Source organism: Oryza sativa, chromosome 6 (assembly GCF_034140825.1).
Source record: "Oryza sativa Japonica Group chromosome 6, ASM3414082v1".
In the NCBI taxonomy this organism is placed as follows: domain Eukaryota; kingdom Viridiplantae; phylum Streptophyta; class Magnoliopsida; order Poales; family Poaceae; genus Oryza; species Oryza sativa.
In genome coordinates, this window is record NC_089040.1 from 21,337,020 (window position 1) to 21,352,173 (window position 15,154).

At 42.0% G+C, this 15,154-nt stretch overlaps 1 protein-coding gene across 1 annotated transcript; it reads right to left on the minus strand.

Annotated features, from left to right (window-relative positions):
* Window positions 1–10,841: 10,841 nt before the first annotated feature.
* LOC4341236 (CBL-interacting protein kinase 25-like) lies at window positions 10,842–12,761 on the minus strand. Its single transcript, NM_001421614.1, has one exon. The coding sequence runs from the start codon at window positions 12,682–12,684 to the stop codon at window positions 11,140–11,142; it is 1,545 nt and encodes a 514-aa protein (NP_001408543.1). The 5' UTR covers window positions 12,685–12,761; the 3' UTR covers window positions 10,842–11,139.
* Window positions 12,762–15,154: the final 2,393 nt, after the last annotated feature.

Consider the following 15,154-nt stretch of genomic DNA (forward strand, 5'->3'; position numbering starts at 1 on the left):
TTAGAAAATACAACCCGAATAACTTCTTGAAAGTAGATCAACTTCATTGCTTCTAATTGTAGTTGCAAAGTTAAACTACAACACTCCTTTCTCAACTTTCGAACACAATTCGAAACCTAGGCTAAAACCCTAATTTTCTCTCAAAACTATTTCCTTCCAAAATCGATACCGAGGGCCTCAACCTCTCATCTATTTATTTCCTAAGGTGGCTACAGAAAGCCACTAATCCAATGCGGACAAGTACTCCTAATCTCTTAAGAAACTCACCCGTGCAAGTATCCAACTTATCCTATTACAATTTAAACTTCAATCTTCCCAAATTTTGACTCTTTCCAAATTTGACTATGCTTCCCTATGCACACAATTTCTCTCGCATGCCATATGAAATCTTCTCAACCACAAGCATTTTTCTCTAGCATTAGTGCCCGCATGATCTCCTTGGTCATCCGGATATCAATTTCTTCCAAGTGAATTCTCGATCCATCATCAGCAATACTCTCCCAAGGCCTCAAGCAACACCTAGACATGAACAAACCAAAAAATTATATCCGAGCACAAGTTCTTTCTCAACTTAGCTCAACATTAGCACACAACATACGTATTGAAATCATCTCAAAGTCATAAACATGAAGTGATCACAAAAATCAAAATATCAACGTGAAATCAACTCCAACTCACAGTCTGCCGGCCAGCCCCGCAGTATGGATCGTAACCCTAACCCTTTTAGGGTTTCATCTTTATATATACTCCCTGTAAGCCGCCGTTCAACGTTTTGTAACTTCACCCGATATAGTGAATTTGTAGGCTGGCACCCGTAGCTTTTTCTCTCCTGCACGCCTTAGGAGGGTTTTCCACGTTAAATCTCATGTCTTCTGTGATTGATCTGTTGTTCTTCATCATTTATCTATTGATCGTTTCCTAACAATCTTGTGCCGTAGAAAAATCATTTTTTTTAAAAAAATATCATTACACAATGAGGGACTTAATTAAGGCTTGAACACTAGGTTATTTGCACACACACACCGACTGGTTTTACACTGGTAGTGACTAGTGCGCCCTGCTTCAATTCCAAGCACCGCATGTTTTGGCAGCATTACCATGCCGACAAGGTTGGAATTTTGCTGGGTGTCAAAAGAGAGAAAAAAAAAACGTTCATCTCTCAGCTGCAAGTCCCCAAACCTGTCCAAACGATGGTCACATTAGCCCGTCACCTAATCCTGACATCCTGTGAATGATTCTTCCCACATCACACGGTTGACCTTCTCTGCCCCCTAGGCTATCCATCTCATCCTCAATACTTTAATTCATTTGCCCATAATTAACTAATTTTAGGATCCAGCTGATTAGTTCGTCACACTAATCACACTACTAAACCGCTAGCTATAGCTAGCTAAAGCTCAGCTTGATGCCCTAGATGCACTAGTAGTACGCCATTATGTTAAACAAATGCATCGGTGTGAGCCCCTCGAAACTGCAAATAATTGTAGGGTTTTGTCATCTTGTCCCAATGCCACGACCATGACATACTGTCCAAAATTCCATTTTGACATGCATGCATGTATGTGTGCATTGAGCAAATGTAGCTCAGAGAGAGATCATAGCAAAGCTGGAGGGTTCTTCCTGAAAGTAATGGCTTGGACTGTGGGAAAGAGATGGGGGAGATATCGACACTTGATCCCTTTGTGTGGCTAGAGACAAATGCTTGCCCTCTGTCCATGTGCCAAATCAATAGTATTTTATTTGAAGAGCTTAAATTAATTTTCTGGTCCTTGTATAGTGCAGCAATGTATATGTATAGGAGTATAATTATATGCTGTGGATGAATGAATAATATGCTGATCCATATGTCATATATTTTCACCTTTTGAAGACTTGAGCACTATAGAGGAGATCTAAACATGGAGAGAATTAGAAGATAGCATTAGTCTATAAGTTCATTTAATTGCGCTTTTTAGTTTTTGAGAGGATTCATAATTCAACATAGCAGCTGCACCGGGACTACTTCCTTTATTCTAGCTTTGATATGGTTGCAAATAAACGGCACTCTAAATTCCATGGTGATTAGTGACCCACTAATAAATTAGCAGGTTTAGTTTTACATTTTTCAGATTGATCCTATGATCAATTATATTATTTCTTTATAATTTAATTTATTAATTTGAAAGTTACAAATGCATCTCTTTCAAATTAATAAATTAAATTGTAAAACAGAGGGTATATGGAATTTGTATTGATCATGCATATCAGGGGGCATCGTCTGGAATTCTGGATGCTCTGTACGTAAGTTAAATTATCTTAGATTCCTTGATCCATAAATTACACTTGATTATTCACGAGGATGCATGGACAATACAAACGATCAACTTGGAATGAGTTGGGGCTCAGTAGGATTCTTTGGGAATTATTACAACCTCGCAACTCTATATATTAAACAGTACCTTTTGGCTGGGTAAACTACTCATCTGCTCTCAACTAACACCTGCCACACTGTCTCTGCTTGTTGATCCATTAGAGAAGACTGCAACATGCTAATTTTATTACTGTGGAATGATTTTGAGATGGATGGCCACTTAACAACACACAGACACATGCATGTAGTACTACACTACTACTGCAAACATGCACGACTTTAAGCATACTAGCTGAAAGCATATATTTCTGTGAGGTCATTATTAGTTTGATTAGTTTTGGGTGTTGGTGTGCGTTATCTTCTTTACAAATCCCTTGACATTTTTATCCAGTACACAAATTTTCTAGCTAGCTAGTTTACTTGTGTGGTTGCTTCAGAAGGCATACTTGTACTATTTACAAGTATACTAATATTATTGAATGTTAATTGATGTATTGAGCTGCTTTAAAAATGTAAAATATAGATTCTATGTTAATTAATTAGCTGAGGCTTGTTTTTTAAATATCATATTATAAAAAAATAATAACTCATGTAGTTCCCAAAACAAATAAGTCTACATACAGCTTACATATGAAGTGAGATTTCAGTTGACTGCCAATGACAAAGCTAATGCATGAATATGCTAGGATAAATTTAGACCATCTCTAGAATATGCTGAATGAAAACAAAATCTTGTCCTGATGTTCTCTCATATACATGTCATTGATCTAACTATATCAAGTAGCCCGAGTGGTGAATTATTTGATTTAGCTAGCTATGTAAAAACTAAAATTAAAATAAAATTTCCTGACTATATCTTGCACCATCCAGCTGAGAATTGAATAAATGTAGCCATATTACATTCTTGGTAATAATAGCACATTGTATGATTGTAATATTCTTGTTGAAATCAATTATCTGTTCTGATTGAAATAAACAAATAGGTGGTAGGATAGAGGAGTGCACAGACATCCCCTCATGGTAGCATATAGAGGAACAATTGGATGCTGAATAATTAATTAGTTAACCAATAAGGGGGTTAGCCCACATTGGAATAAATAAATAAATAAGATGGACTCAGAGATCTAGCTCAGAGACCCTTGTCCCTACCTTAATTAATTAAAACTCTGTTCAGTGTGCTTGCATCCTCGATCAGTTGCTCAGCTCTAGTAGTTTCCTTGTGGACTTCGGTGTGCCTTCATGTGTCGTACTTTCTCTAGTTTCTTATTTTCTTCTCTGTTTTTAATCTGTGCATAACCACTGTTTTAGCTGAAGACCCGCCGCAAACACAGGCGATATATTCCATTAGATGCAGATCTTCTGCACCGGAGATTGGTGTGCATATTCATAATGCATTGATTGGTGGCCTTGTACGCACCACAGAATTCAGAAATTAATTTGTTTGCCTTGTGTATTCCAACTTTCATGTGGGAGAACAAATGGTACTAGTTAACATATCTTTTCAGTGTGATTTTGTTGTTTGTTAACCATGTGTAGTTCATTAGAAATTTGTCTTCAGCTAGAAACATATCTTTGACATGAATCATCAGATTGTATTGCCTTTTAATTTAGTATGATTCTTAACCATCCATGGTAGATAAATAGGCACTATGTCAAGAATATAACATATATATATATATATATATATATATATATATATATATATATATATATATATCAACTGAAAATAATAGTTCCCTAAAAAAACTCTGCCAATAAAGGTCATCCTACTCAAGTTATCAAGTAGGAGCCATATAACCAGAAATATTGGAGGAATTTTCTTTTTATTTTTTTATCTTTTTTGCAAATCCTCTGTGAAACTCATCTTCTATTTCTGAAGATACCTCACTAATAGTTCATTTGTGTATACTTGGCCACAGCGATGGCAACCGCAGAAGAAGGATAATCACCTTGCTAAACATACATGGATGAACTGTGTGAGGGAGCTGCTTTCACTGACAATTTTTGTCGTACAACTCCCATCCCCATGTAATCCAATTTCAGAATCAGATAAAACAACGGGGATGCTTGTACTCATGTGCAAATTTTGGTTGCATCCCTAGCTTGTTTACTTGTGTGCGTGTTTCTAACTTTGTATACTAATTAACACCATTCATCTAAAAAAGTAGAATTCCCTGTTGAAATGAGTGTTCCGGTGGTATCTTTCTCCGTTTGAACATATCTGAAAAGAAGAAACCGGTCCAAAACTGCATCTGCTTTTCGACAAAAGTGCAGATTTCTCTTTGGTTAGTGATGACAAGATTAGCCAACTCGCTAGAGGTGCCTAATTTTATATTGTTTTTTAGGAGATTCTCCATGTAGTCATTGCCTCATGGGTGTTTCTTGGAGATCATCGGCCTTCCTATGCTAGGCCGGCATAACAGGGCGTCCACATTTTCACTTAACATACCAAGAAAAAGTCCACTATACATCCCTTCATCTAAGGGTCTAGTTTCAATCGCGTTCCTCAACTATAAAACTGGACATAACATATTCCCCATGTTATAATATAACAGTGCAAATACAGCCCCAAGGTAGTATTGAGGGTGGTTTTCGTTAACATAGCATCCACGTGGCCGCCTAGTCGCTAAATAAATTAAAAATAGATATGGCCCCACATGTCAATGCCCACTTCTTCCTCTTCTCTTCTTTCCCTTGCACAGTACGGGTGTTGACGACGAGCTCACCCGTCGTCCATGCGAGGGAGATGGAGGTGGTCGAGGGAGAGGGAGACAACCAGCCAGCCCCTCGAAGCTCGAGCTCAAGGACAAGGACACGGGCCTTCTCCTCTGTTGACCAGGTGATGGCCTCGAGGAACCGTGTGCACACCTCGACACACGCGTCGAAGAGGAGCTGAAGCGTGACGGCACTAACGGGCGAGTGGATGGTACCAACGAGATCGGATGTCCCAAGGAGGCGGAAGACCTAGACGTGGGTGGGAAAGGGTGCAAGGAGAAGTACAGAGTGCCCTCTAACCAAGGAGTCGTCCTTGCATGTCGTTGACAAGGATGTCGGTGGTGGCGGCGGCTACCGGCCAAGGACACTAGGTAACGAGATTGGGAGTAGAGAATGGGTGCGAAAAAGAGAGGGGGGGAATGGGATTCGGCTCCTCTAACTTCAGCGTGTGAAGTCAAAGGTGCACAGTAAAATGAGTCTTGCGCTACAGTGCCTCTACAGTTGATCACTGCAGTAACAGTGAAAAATAGTGGAAAACACTGTTATGCTTTACTGTTCGCAAATTACTGTAGCGATTGATTTCGACCGTCGGATTTACATCGGACGGCTGAGATGGGGTGAAGTCAGAGGTACTGTGCTTCTCTGACTTCACCCCCTAAAGTCAGAGGATCTCATTTCGGGGGATGGGACTAACAAGTGCGCCTTCAGTAAAGGTGGGGCCGGCCACATGCTAACTCAAGTATGGTCAACAACCACGAAAGCCGATACCACTGAGGAACTTAATTTACACTGCTTCTAAAAGTTAAGGGGTTCTATATCCCTTTTTTCGAGGAATATGATTGTAACTCGACTCTTATTTTTGTGGGATCTAAAAGCGAACTTTTTCCTATTACCAGTGTGCTGGACAAGGCTAGGTTGGACTTGGCTTTAAGTTAGCGGCCCAGCTATTTATCAGAGGAGTGCAACATTCCACAACGGCCGGGGTACACCATTAACAATTCAGATGATTGAACTCAACTGAACTGTGATTTTCATTATTTTCAATGGAGATTCTTTACTCAACTGAACTAAGTCCTTGCCAGCTTGGTGACAGTTTCAAACTTTCAAATTAGCACCGTTAATGGATCCACAGTTATATTGTGTTCTATACTTTTGCTCCCCCAACTTTTGTTCTTTCATTTCTACACACAGTCGCGCATGCTTCTCAAATTGTTAAACGTCATGTTTTTTTAAAATTCTATAACAAAGCTTTCTTTAGAAACCATATAAATCGATTGTCATGTTTTCAACTAATATTTAATTAATTGATGCGGGGATGGCCAGATGGCGGATGGGTTCCCAAACCCGTAGGTTCGAACGCATACCGACCGGAGTCTTGGGCCGGAGATTAGCCAGCCCAACAGGCCGATCTTGAACTTTTGTTTAGCAATTTGAGGCTCCCGTATCCGTTTAGCAAACTGACCCAAAACCAAAAGCATCCCAGAAGCGGCTGGCTAAACACCAGAGGCAAGGCGGCCGGCGAGGCACGACGAGCAGCCGGCGCGCCACAGCGCGATCGGTCGAAGCCCTCACCGTCTCGCGGCAGCAAGCCGGCTAGGCCAGGTCCCGGTAAGCTTGGCTACTGGCTGGACAGTGGACGCACTTATTAAAGATTGACAGGTTGTTGCAATTTTTTTTTCTATCTCAAATAATTTGGTGGCAACATTCATCGTTAGAAAGGTACAATAGATCGTCTATATATATTCTACCTTCATTTTTATAAATGAATCATTTACCACATAAGTTGAATTAGAGAAATACTACCAGTGAGCAAACTACAAGCACAGATAATTGGAGATTCAATCTTCAAAGAACCATCTAATGTCAGGTTATCTTTGCTTTGTAACATACTACACCCTAAACTAGGATGAACAGAAATTAAAGGAGTTGGAGAGGGCAGGGAATTGTTGCTTCTGTTTAGTGTCATATATTATTTGTAGTATATTTTGAACATATGTTGTGTGATTTTCTGTGCATCATATTGATCTTGGATAAATATTTACCTGTTAGGTTACACGTCCTCGCTGAACCTATAATTTATTCCTGTATCTGCTACTTAATTAATTAATGAGATGTGATCAGTAAAAAAAATTCTTTGTAACTGCTGGTTTTCTGTTTGACAGATTTTTCCTGTACTAGTAATTAGAATGAAAAAAAGGGTAATACATGTTCATTTTAGTTTTTACATCTTTTTTTCCGATAGGCGGGAGAATTTATTATCTAGCATGCTTGCATTTACAATAATCATTTCAGTTTATGTGTATATTACTTTATGACAACTATGCGCTCTTGAATAAATCCACTCCCTTTGCATGTGAACAGCATATATGGCATTGCCACATTGCTAGATTTGCATTTGGAATGTGCTTTAATTCGCTTTATTTGATTTCATAATAGAAGACTATCTGAAAAGGCAGAATTTGACCATTGTAAAGCAAAAAGTTTCTTCAGTTGTCTCTGCCACATTATTATTGAAATGGAGCATATATAGGACATCTATATCACTCATTATTGTTGGATATAAGTTCAAATTTATGAAGAAAAGTGACCAGTGGATGAAGGCAACTAATCAACTCTGCTCCTGTTGATTTGTGAAAATAGTTGCATGGGTGAGCTTTTCTCCATTATAACTATGCAGGCAATTATAGGCCAAGCGATTTAATTGTATTCTTGTTGAGAGGTACTCACTGAAAGGTACTCAGCCATTAATCTGCAGCTTATGTGTCAAAATCTTTCTTTTCAAATCGTATGCAATTCCAAACTGAATACTACTAAGCACAATAAGGTGTCCCACGAAATCAATATAAGCGGCCATTGTTTGCATGGCCCGACACTGTGACATGCCAGCTCTTGGTTGATGACAAGAACTTGATTAGGAGTCCTTTGTTTGTTGGGTTACCGTACATTCCCCTGTGATTTCAATTATTCAAATAATGTGGATTGCTATTTCAGAGATGAACATACAAGCTACCCAATTATCTGCTCTCACTAAAACGAGGGTATAATGCGAATCCATGATTGCCTCAATGAATTGCAAGTAGCACTATGGGCGTAACCAATTTGTATTCTTGGCAAGTTGATGTCCAAGATTCAATTCTGCACTGTCACCGAGCTGTAGCTGCAGATTATGAGGCTCTTATTAGTTTTGATTGATCGTTTGTTTGTTTGCTTGTGTTGTGTGGGCTGGGGGTTGAATAACTTATCTGATTTGTTCCTCCAAAATCTGTAAAAATAAATAAATAAATTCTCCTGCACACCATATTATGTGTTCAAATTTTATAGGACTATGATAATGTTGTGCCTACGTTACCACACTGTTCAGATTTCTGTTTGTATTATCACCGTTAATTCATGGATGCAGAGTGTGTAAGAGAGAGAATGATATTTGTATTACAAAGAGTAATCAGTTTCAAAGGCGGAAAATTTGAGAAAATAAGGATCATGTCAAACTGAAGTTTGGAAATTATAACTGATAAAACCTGAGGAACCATGCCAAACAGCTGAAATGTGTGTTTCAGAAACAGACGAATGATTGCGTATCTCCCAGTTCCTTAACCTGAATTATTGCGCAGATATGATATTCCTACATAGTGAGCCTGTCCTGGCAGCCTGCCTGCCATTTGTAGAACTAGATTCTTCTAATTTGTCCTAATCTTGTTCAACTTATTGTTAGGTTAACCATCATGGTTCAGGTAAAGAAGACAGACATACACTCGGGCGAAATTTAGCAAGAGGTGTGTATATTTACTTCTACAAACTGCAGTCACCTGCATTAACAGGTGTAACTGTCAAAGTGTCAATTCCTCGATCGCCAGAATCACACAAACTTCCAGAGACATGTTTCCACGGGTGTACATCGTTGTTTATCTGTGCAAAACAACGATGGAGAAAAAGAAGCATATGGAACGGTTATAATGGAACGGCTTGTTCTTTTCCACGCGACGAAGGTGATAAGAAGTGAGCAAAAGTCGATTTAGCAAGAAACATTTAAGAGTAGCAAATGATGATCAATCGATTTAGAACACACCATGATTGAAAAATAATGCAGGTAACGCGATGATATTTCAGGTGGAGACACCCGAAGACAAGTCGCCTTCTTGAGTCCATTATTATGAAGAAAATTGGTTGATGTGCTGCAAATATACGATGTGAGCTTTTCTTTTCTGCCTTTTTGAAACTTCAGCGGATGCTGATAGGTGCGTATTTAAATCAACTGTTTGGACATGTGGCTCGTCCAAAGCAATGAACCATTGGTTTGGTACACTTTGATGAATAATAATTTGTGGTTTTCATTGCCTTACCTGTGCTGGACTGCTGGTAGTTATAATCCAGTACTCTAATTTCAGCTAATTTCCAACAAGAGAATCAGCAGTTCAGCTGTAGTACCTAGGTTACTGCCAGTTTCAGTAGAGAAAGGAGCACACAAATAACAGCAGTAAAATTCAGAATGTACAATACTGATGTTTTTGGGTTGCAATCCACATCGGGCATGCCATATTCAGCAAGTTGCAATCAGCAGAAGAGTGGTTCAGATTGCATGGCTACTCATCCAGGTTGCCCAAACAATCTCACCAAAGAACAGTGGTGCTATCAAGCAAGATTTGCCCAACCTGTTGTACAGGCTAGATACCACACAACAAAAAGGAAAAGGAGAAAGCGAGCAAATGTCCAAAACCTGAAGTTTATGGCAGAGATTCTTCTACGATATAGGAATATAGGATAGTTTTCATTCCATCCAAAAATAGTTTCAGAACTACAGATATATATCATATGTTAGTCTCCACTGCATCTTTCTCCTTTTTGATAACCTCTCCAATTGGCCAATTTATTTTTGAAAAAGAAGGATATATATATAAGTTTTCCTTTGTCTCGATAGAACTTTTACGGTACAATATATTGCCAGTATATACTGGCAGTATATAGAAGGGCATGCTAGGAATTTGCTAGAAAATAAAATAACACTTTAGTAATTTTTGGTTCAGATTGAATCTAATTGAGAGTACCCGGTGCTAAACCTTATCGTGCACTAGGGGAGAAGCATCCTGAGCGCCATTGTTGACAAAGCACGTGACAATAGCACGGTTTGATGATAGAATAACAAAGAAAAGACAAAATTACTCTTTCAAACTTTATACTGTCATCTAATTAACTAAAAAATCAAATCAATCTACACCGTTAGGTTATATATACTTGCAGTATATACTGGCACCGTAAAAATCCTCTTCTCAGTTGCATATGTTTCCTCGTAACAGCAGTCTACCTACCTACCATCATGGGATCCTTTTGAGAATCATACAGGGAATTTCAAGCCTATCAGTTTAAGGACACTTTGATATTTGCATCAAGAGATTCTATATCTCAAAATGCATTCGATATAAGTCAAATTGGCATGATTACAATTTCTATGCCAACATCAACATGAAGCATTAAGCATTAAGCATGACCCCTGAATTAAAGCAGGGCCACAAAATATTTCAGACAAGAAAGAAGCCAAGAACAAATGACTCTATATGTTTCAACTTCTACTTGCAATTTAATCGAGATTCGTTATAGATGTTTATCTCTCGGAGCAATTTTATAGTACTTGAGGAGGTACATGAGGTACCATTTTTTCTGTTATAAATTTGATACCTCTTGATACATAGGAGTAGGTACTAGGAGGTACCAAATTTTACAGTAAATTTTTGGTACGTACTCAAGAACTGTAAAATTGCTCCTCTCTCGTGGCAAGAACATGGATATACAATAAAACGCCAAAGTTAACAGCTCCATAGGCTTGCCAATGAACAATCTTTCCCAAATTTAATGAGCACAACTACGAGAACAGGGTATTAGTAGCAGCATTTAGCAGCCTAATTAAACAGCAACAGTGCCACATGATACATTCATCAGGATCCACCACACAATCACTGTCAAAAATGCTAAACTAGACTAATAAACTAATCAATGATGAGTAATAAAATGAAAAACAATTAAAGATACTGGGATCAATCCTTGTTGAAAGATCAATTCTTTCGAGCCAACTGATCCATCATTCATTCGGCTTCAGCCGCAGCAGCCGCGCCGCCATGGCCGCCGCCCTCCACCGGAGGCGGCAGGGCGTCGACGACGAGGCCGCGCAGGCCGGCCTTGAGCTCGTTGTCGCAGAACCTGCGGTACTCGGCGGTGTCGCCGGCCTTCTTGCACACCTGGACCATGACGAGCTCCCGCGTGAGCTCGAACACCTTGGCGGAGATGGCGAGCGCGCCCTTCTGCCCGTTCCGCGTCGCCTCGATGCTCACCTGGCAGTCCTTGGTCCGCGCCGTGAAGCTCACCATCCCGGCGATCTCCTGCAGCTTGGCGATAATGTCGGCCACCGGCGCGCCGGACACGAAGCGCATCCTCTCGCCGCGCTCCTCGAACAGCCCCGACAGGTCGAAGCTCGGCGACGACGCGATGATGTCGAACGCGTTCAGGCTCTTGGGCCGCGGCATGCGCGGCCGGGGCGGGAGCGGGAGCGGGAGCGGGAGGGACGCGCTGTCCTCCATGCGGTCGAGCTCGGACAGAGCCGGCGCCGACACCGAGGTGTGCATGCCGCGGGGCGTTCCGGCCACCGGGGTGGGAGATTCCGACGACGACGAGGACTCGATCGTGTCGGTGTCGGAGTCGTACAGCTCCGGCTCGCCGTCGAGGCCGTCGAGGCTGCGGAGGCGGTCGTTGCTGTCGATGTAGTAGGTGACCTCCTTGAATCCCCTCTTGAACCACCTCATCTCCATGATCTCTGGTATGGTGATGCGGCGGTCGGGGTCGGGCTGGAGGAGGCGGCGCACGAGACGGGCAAGGTCAGGGCTGAACGACGGCGGGCACTGGAACTGGTTCTGCCCGATCAGGCGGTAGAGCCTGGAGACGTGCTCGTCGGGGAAAGGCTTGCGGCCGGTGAGGAGCACGTAGAGGACGACGCCGCATGCCCAGACGTCGGCCTTGGCGCCGTCGTAGCCCCGGCGCTTGAACACCTCGGGCGCGAGGAACAGCGGCGTCCCGCAGACGGTCTGGAGGTGGGCCTCTCGCCGCTCCATGTCGGCGAGCGCGGAGAGGCCGAAGTCGGCGACCTTGAGGTTCCCCTGCTCGTCGACGAGGAGGTTGTCCAGCTTGATGTCGCGGTGGAACACGCCGCGGGAGTGGCAGTAGGCGACGGCGGAGACGAGCTGCTGGAAGAACCGGCGCGCCTCGTGCTCCCGGAGGCCGGCGGCGCCGCCGCTGGGGCCCCTGCGGAAGTAGCGGTAGAGCGCGCCGCCGCGGACGTACTCCATGACGACGCAGATGCGGCGCTTGTTGGCCATGACCTCGTGGATGCGGACGACGTTCGGGTGGCGCAGCCGCTGCATGACGGCGATCTCCCGCTTGATCAGCTCCGTGGCGCCGAGCCTGACGAGCTTCTCCTTGTCCATCACCTTGATGGCGACCTCCTCGCCGGTGGCCCTGTGCCGGCCGAGGTACACCTTGGCGAAGTTGCCCTCGCCGACGAGCGGCCCGAACTCGTACCGCTCCGTCGTCATCGCCGGCGGCTTCGTCCCCGTCCCCGTCCCCATGGATCGGAACATGCACGCACGCGCGCCGCGGCGGGCGGCGGCGGCGGCGAGAGGACGCGGATTCTGCTGCTGTTAGGGGGGATCGAGGCAAAGGGCGGCTCGACGATTGGAAGGTGGTTAAATACACGGATCACAAGGGTTTAGCACGCGAGACGCTCGTGAGTTCGATGGAAATCGCCAGCCGTACGCCGCGCCGGTCAATCCTGGCCGTTCTTTTGTTCATGCGGCTAGGATTTTCTGGCCCGTGTATAATTGACAGGGCATATGGACTCATGGAGGCCCATCATAGCTCCCCCTTCACTTTCGTTGACTAGCGGGAGTTTTTTTTCTTACAATAATGTGAGAAAAGGTGATTAATTGAAAAGCTTAATTAGGCTCGACTCGTTGGCATTAATATATCATTGGGTATATTGTAAAAGACAGTCTAGCCTGTTTCGCATAAGCTAACTTCAGTTCATTTTTTGTTTTTGGTATAGAGAGTGTATCAATTTGCCATTGAGATCGTGTGCAGGTACAATTCGTTAAAGGACTGCAGCTAATCTCATCTATTGATTTTTCTGCCTCTTCTACTACCGTAGTATCTTTGTCTACCGCAAAACACAGTACTACCTCCATACCAAAATGTTTGACGCTGTTGACTTTTTTAAAAATGTTTCACCGTTCGTCTTATTCAAAAAATTTAAGTAATTGTTAATTCTTTTTCTATCATTTGATTTATTGTTAAATATATTTTTATGTATACATATAGTTTTACACATATCACAAAAGTTTTTGAATAAAACGAACGGTCAAATATGTTTAAAAAAGTCAACGGTGTCAAACATTTAGGAAAGGAGGGAGTATTTTTTTAACCAAAAATGTTTTCGAAATTAGATCAAACAGATCTGGTGTGTGACCGTTTAAGTTACAGTCACACTATTGACTGCATGAGACCGAATCCATCAATTCATATGCACTGCCGCTAAACTGACCATTTTGTTTGGCTATGGTTGTACATATATATAAGCACCCGCTCCGAACCTATCTCTCTGTTTCATATTAGAAGTCATTTAATTTTTTTTATTAGTAAAATTTATTTAATATTGATTAAGTTTATAAAAAGTATAGTAACAATTCAAATATAAACAAACATATTATTAAAATATATTTAATGTAAAATTTAATAAATTTAATTTGTTATTATAGATGTTGTTAAATATAAAGAAATTTTAATAATTAAAAAGTCAAACGATTTATAAAAAAAATGAAACAGATGGAGTAGTAATCGAGAGCAGGACAACGGCACTCATTGTACATAGTTAGTACGGAGTACAATATATATTCAAGAATTCTTCCAGCCATGTCCGGCAGATTAGTGACACGGTGCCCCTTGGTGTCTGTTTGGCGTACGTTTCTCCTGGCAGATAATCGACCAACCAACAACCGTCCAGTGGAAGACACCTGCACGAGATCATTGCATCTGTGAATTGTGATTCTGGTCAATCTCGACCATGATTGGATTTCTAATTAACCAAGTCATTAATTACAATAATCGTCGTCGTCGTCATATCATCACGAGGACCTACAAAAATTAATATCCTAGCTACAGGAGCTAGTTTAATCCAGCTAATTAACAAGCTAGCCGACTCAAACGTCACGCGTACAGGCAACTGACGCCTGGATCGTGCATGATATGCATGGTTTTGCCTGACAAACGATCAGACACACAGCTGGGAATGATTCATGTATACGCGTATGCTGAACAAGTGATCAAGCCGCGAAAAGAGGAGGAAAATGTTACCCCATCTTTTGCAAAATATAAAAAGTTTCAGAATTGAATACGAGTATTATGAAAATTGATAAACTTAAAGAAATATTATGATTGGTTAAGAAAAGTAGGTAGATACAAAATTTGAACAGTTAAAGGTTATGATTTGTTAAGGAAAAATTATAGATGAAAAATTATTATATTTTGAAACAAAATTTAAATGTTAGAAGTTGTTATATTTTGTGAGGAAGTGGGCTTTTGGTCTTGAATCTTTACTACTTAAAAAATTCATAGTGGTGGTGGTGAGTCCTGAACGATCAAATGGTTAACATTCATCGGAGAATCCTCTCACAGGAATCAGCGGATGAGATTTTCTCCCACGATCCACCCGTCGCACCCCTTCTCATCTCCCCGATCCGCATCGCGCTCCCTCTCTCTCCGATCCGTAATTTCGCATCGCACTCCCCAGCCCCCCATCCTTCCTCCTCGGCGCGCTGCCTCCTCACCCCACCGACGCGCCGCCTTCCCATCCCGCCCAACCCACGCCTTCTTCTCCGGTTGTCCTCCCTCCGTATTGTGCCGTCCCTCGCTCCGCCCCCTCCCTCTCCATCGCGCCACTGCCCCCTCCATAAACCATAACCTCCCTCAAATCCCGATCATCTGCGCAGCCGTCATTATCGTCAGACCGAGTTCTTCGATCATCACCCTCCGTTGCCGCCACTGCATCGGACCCAT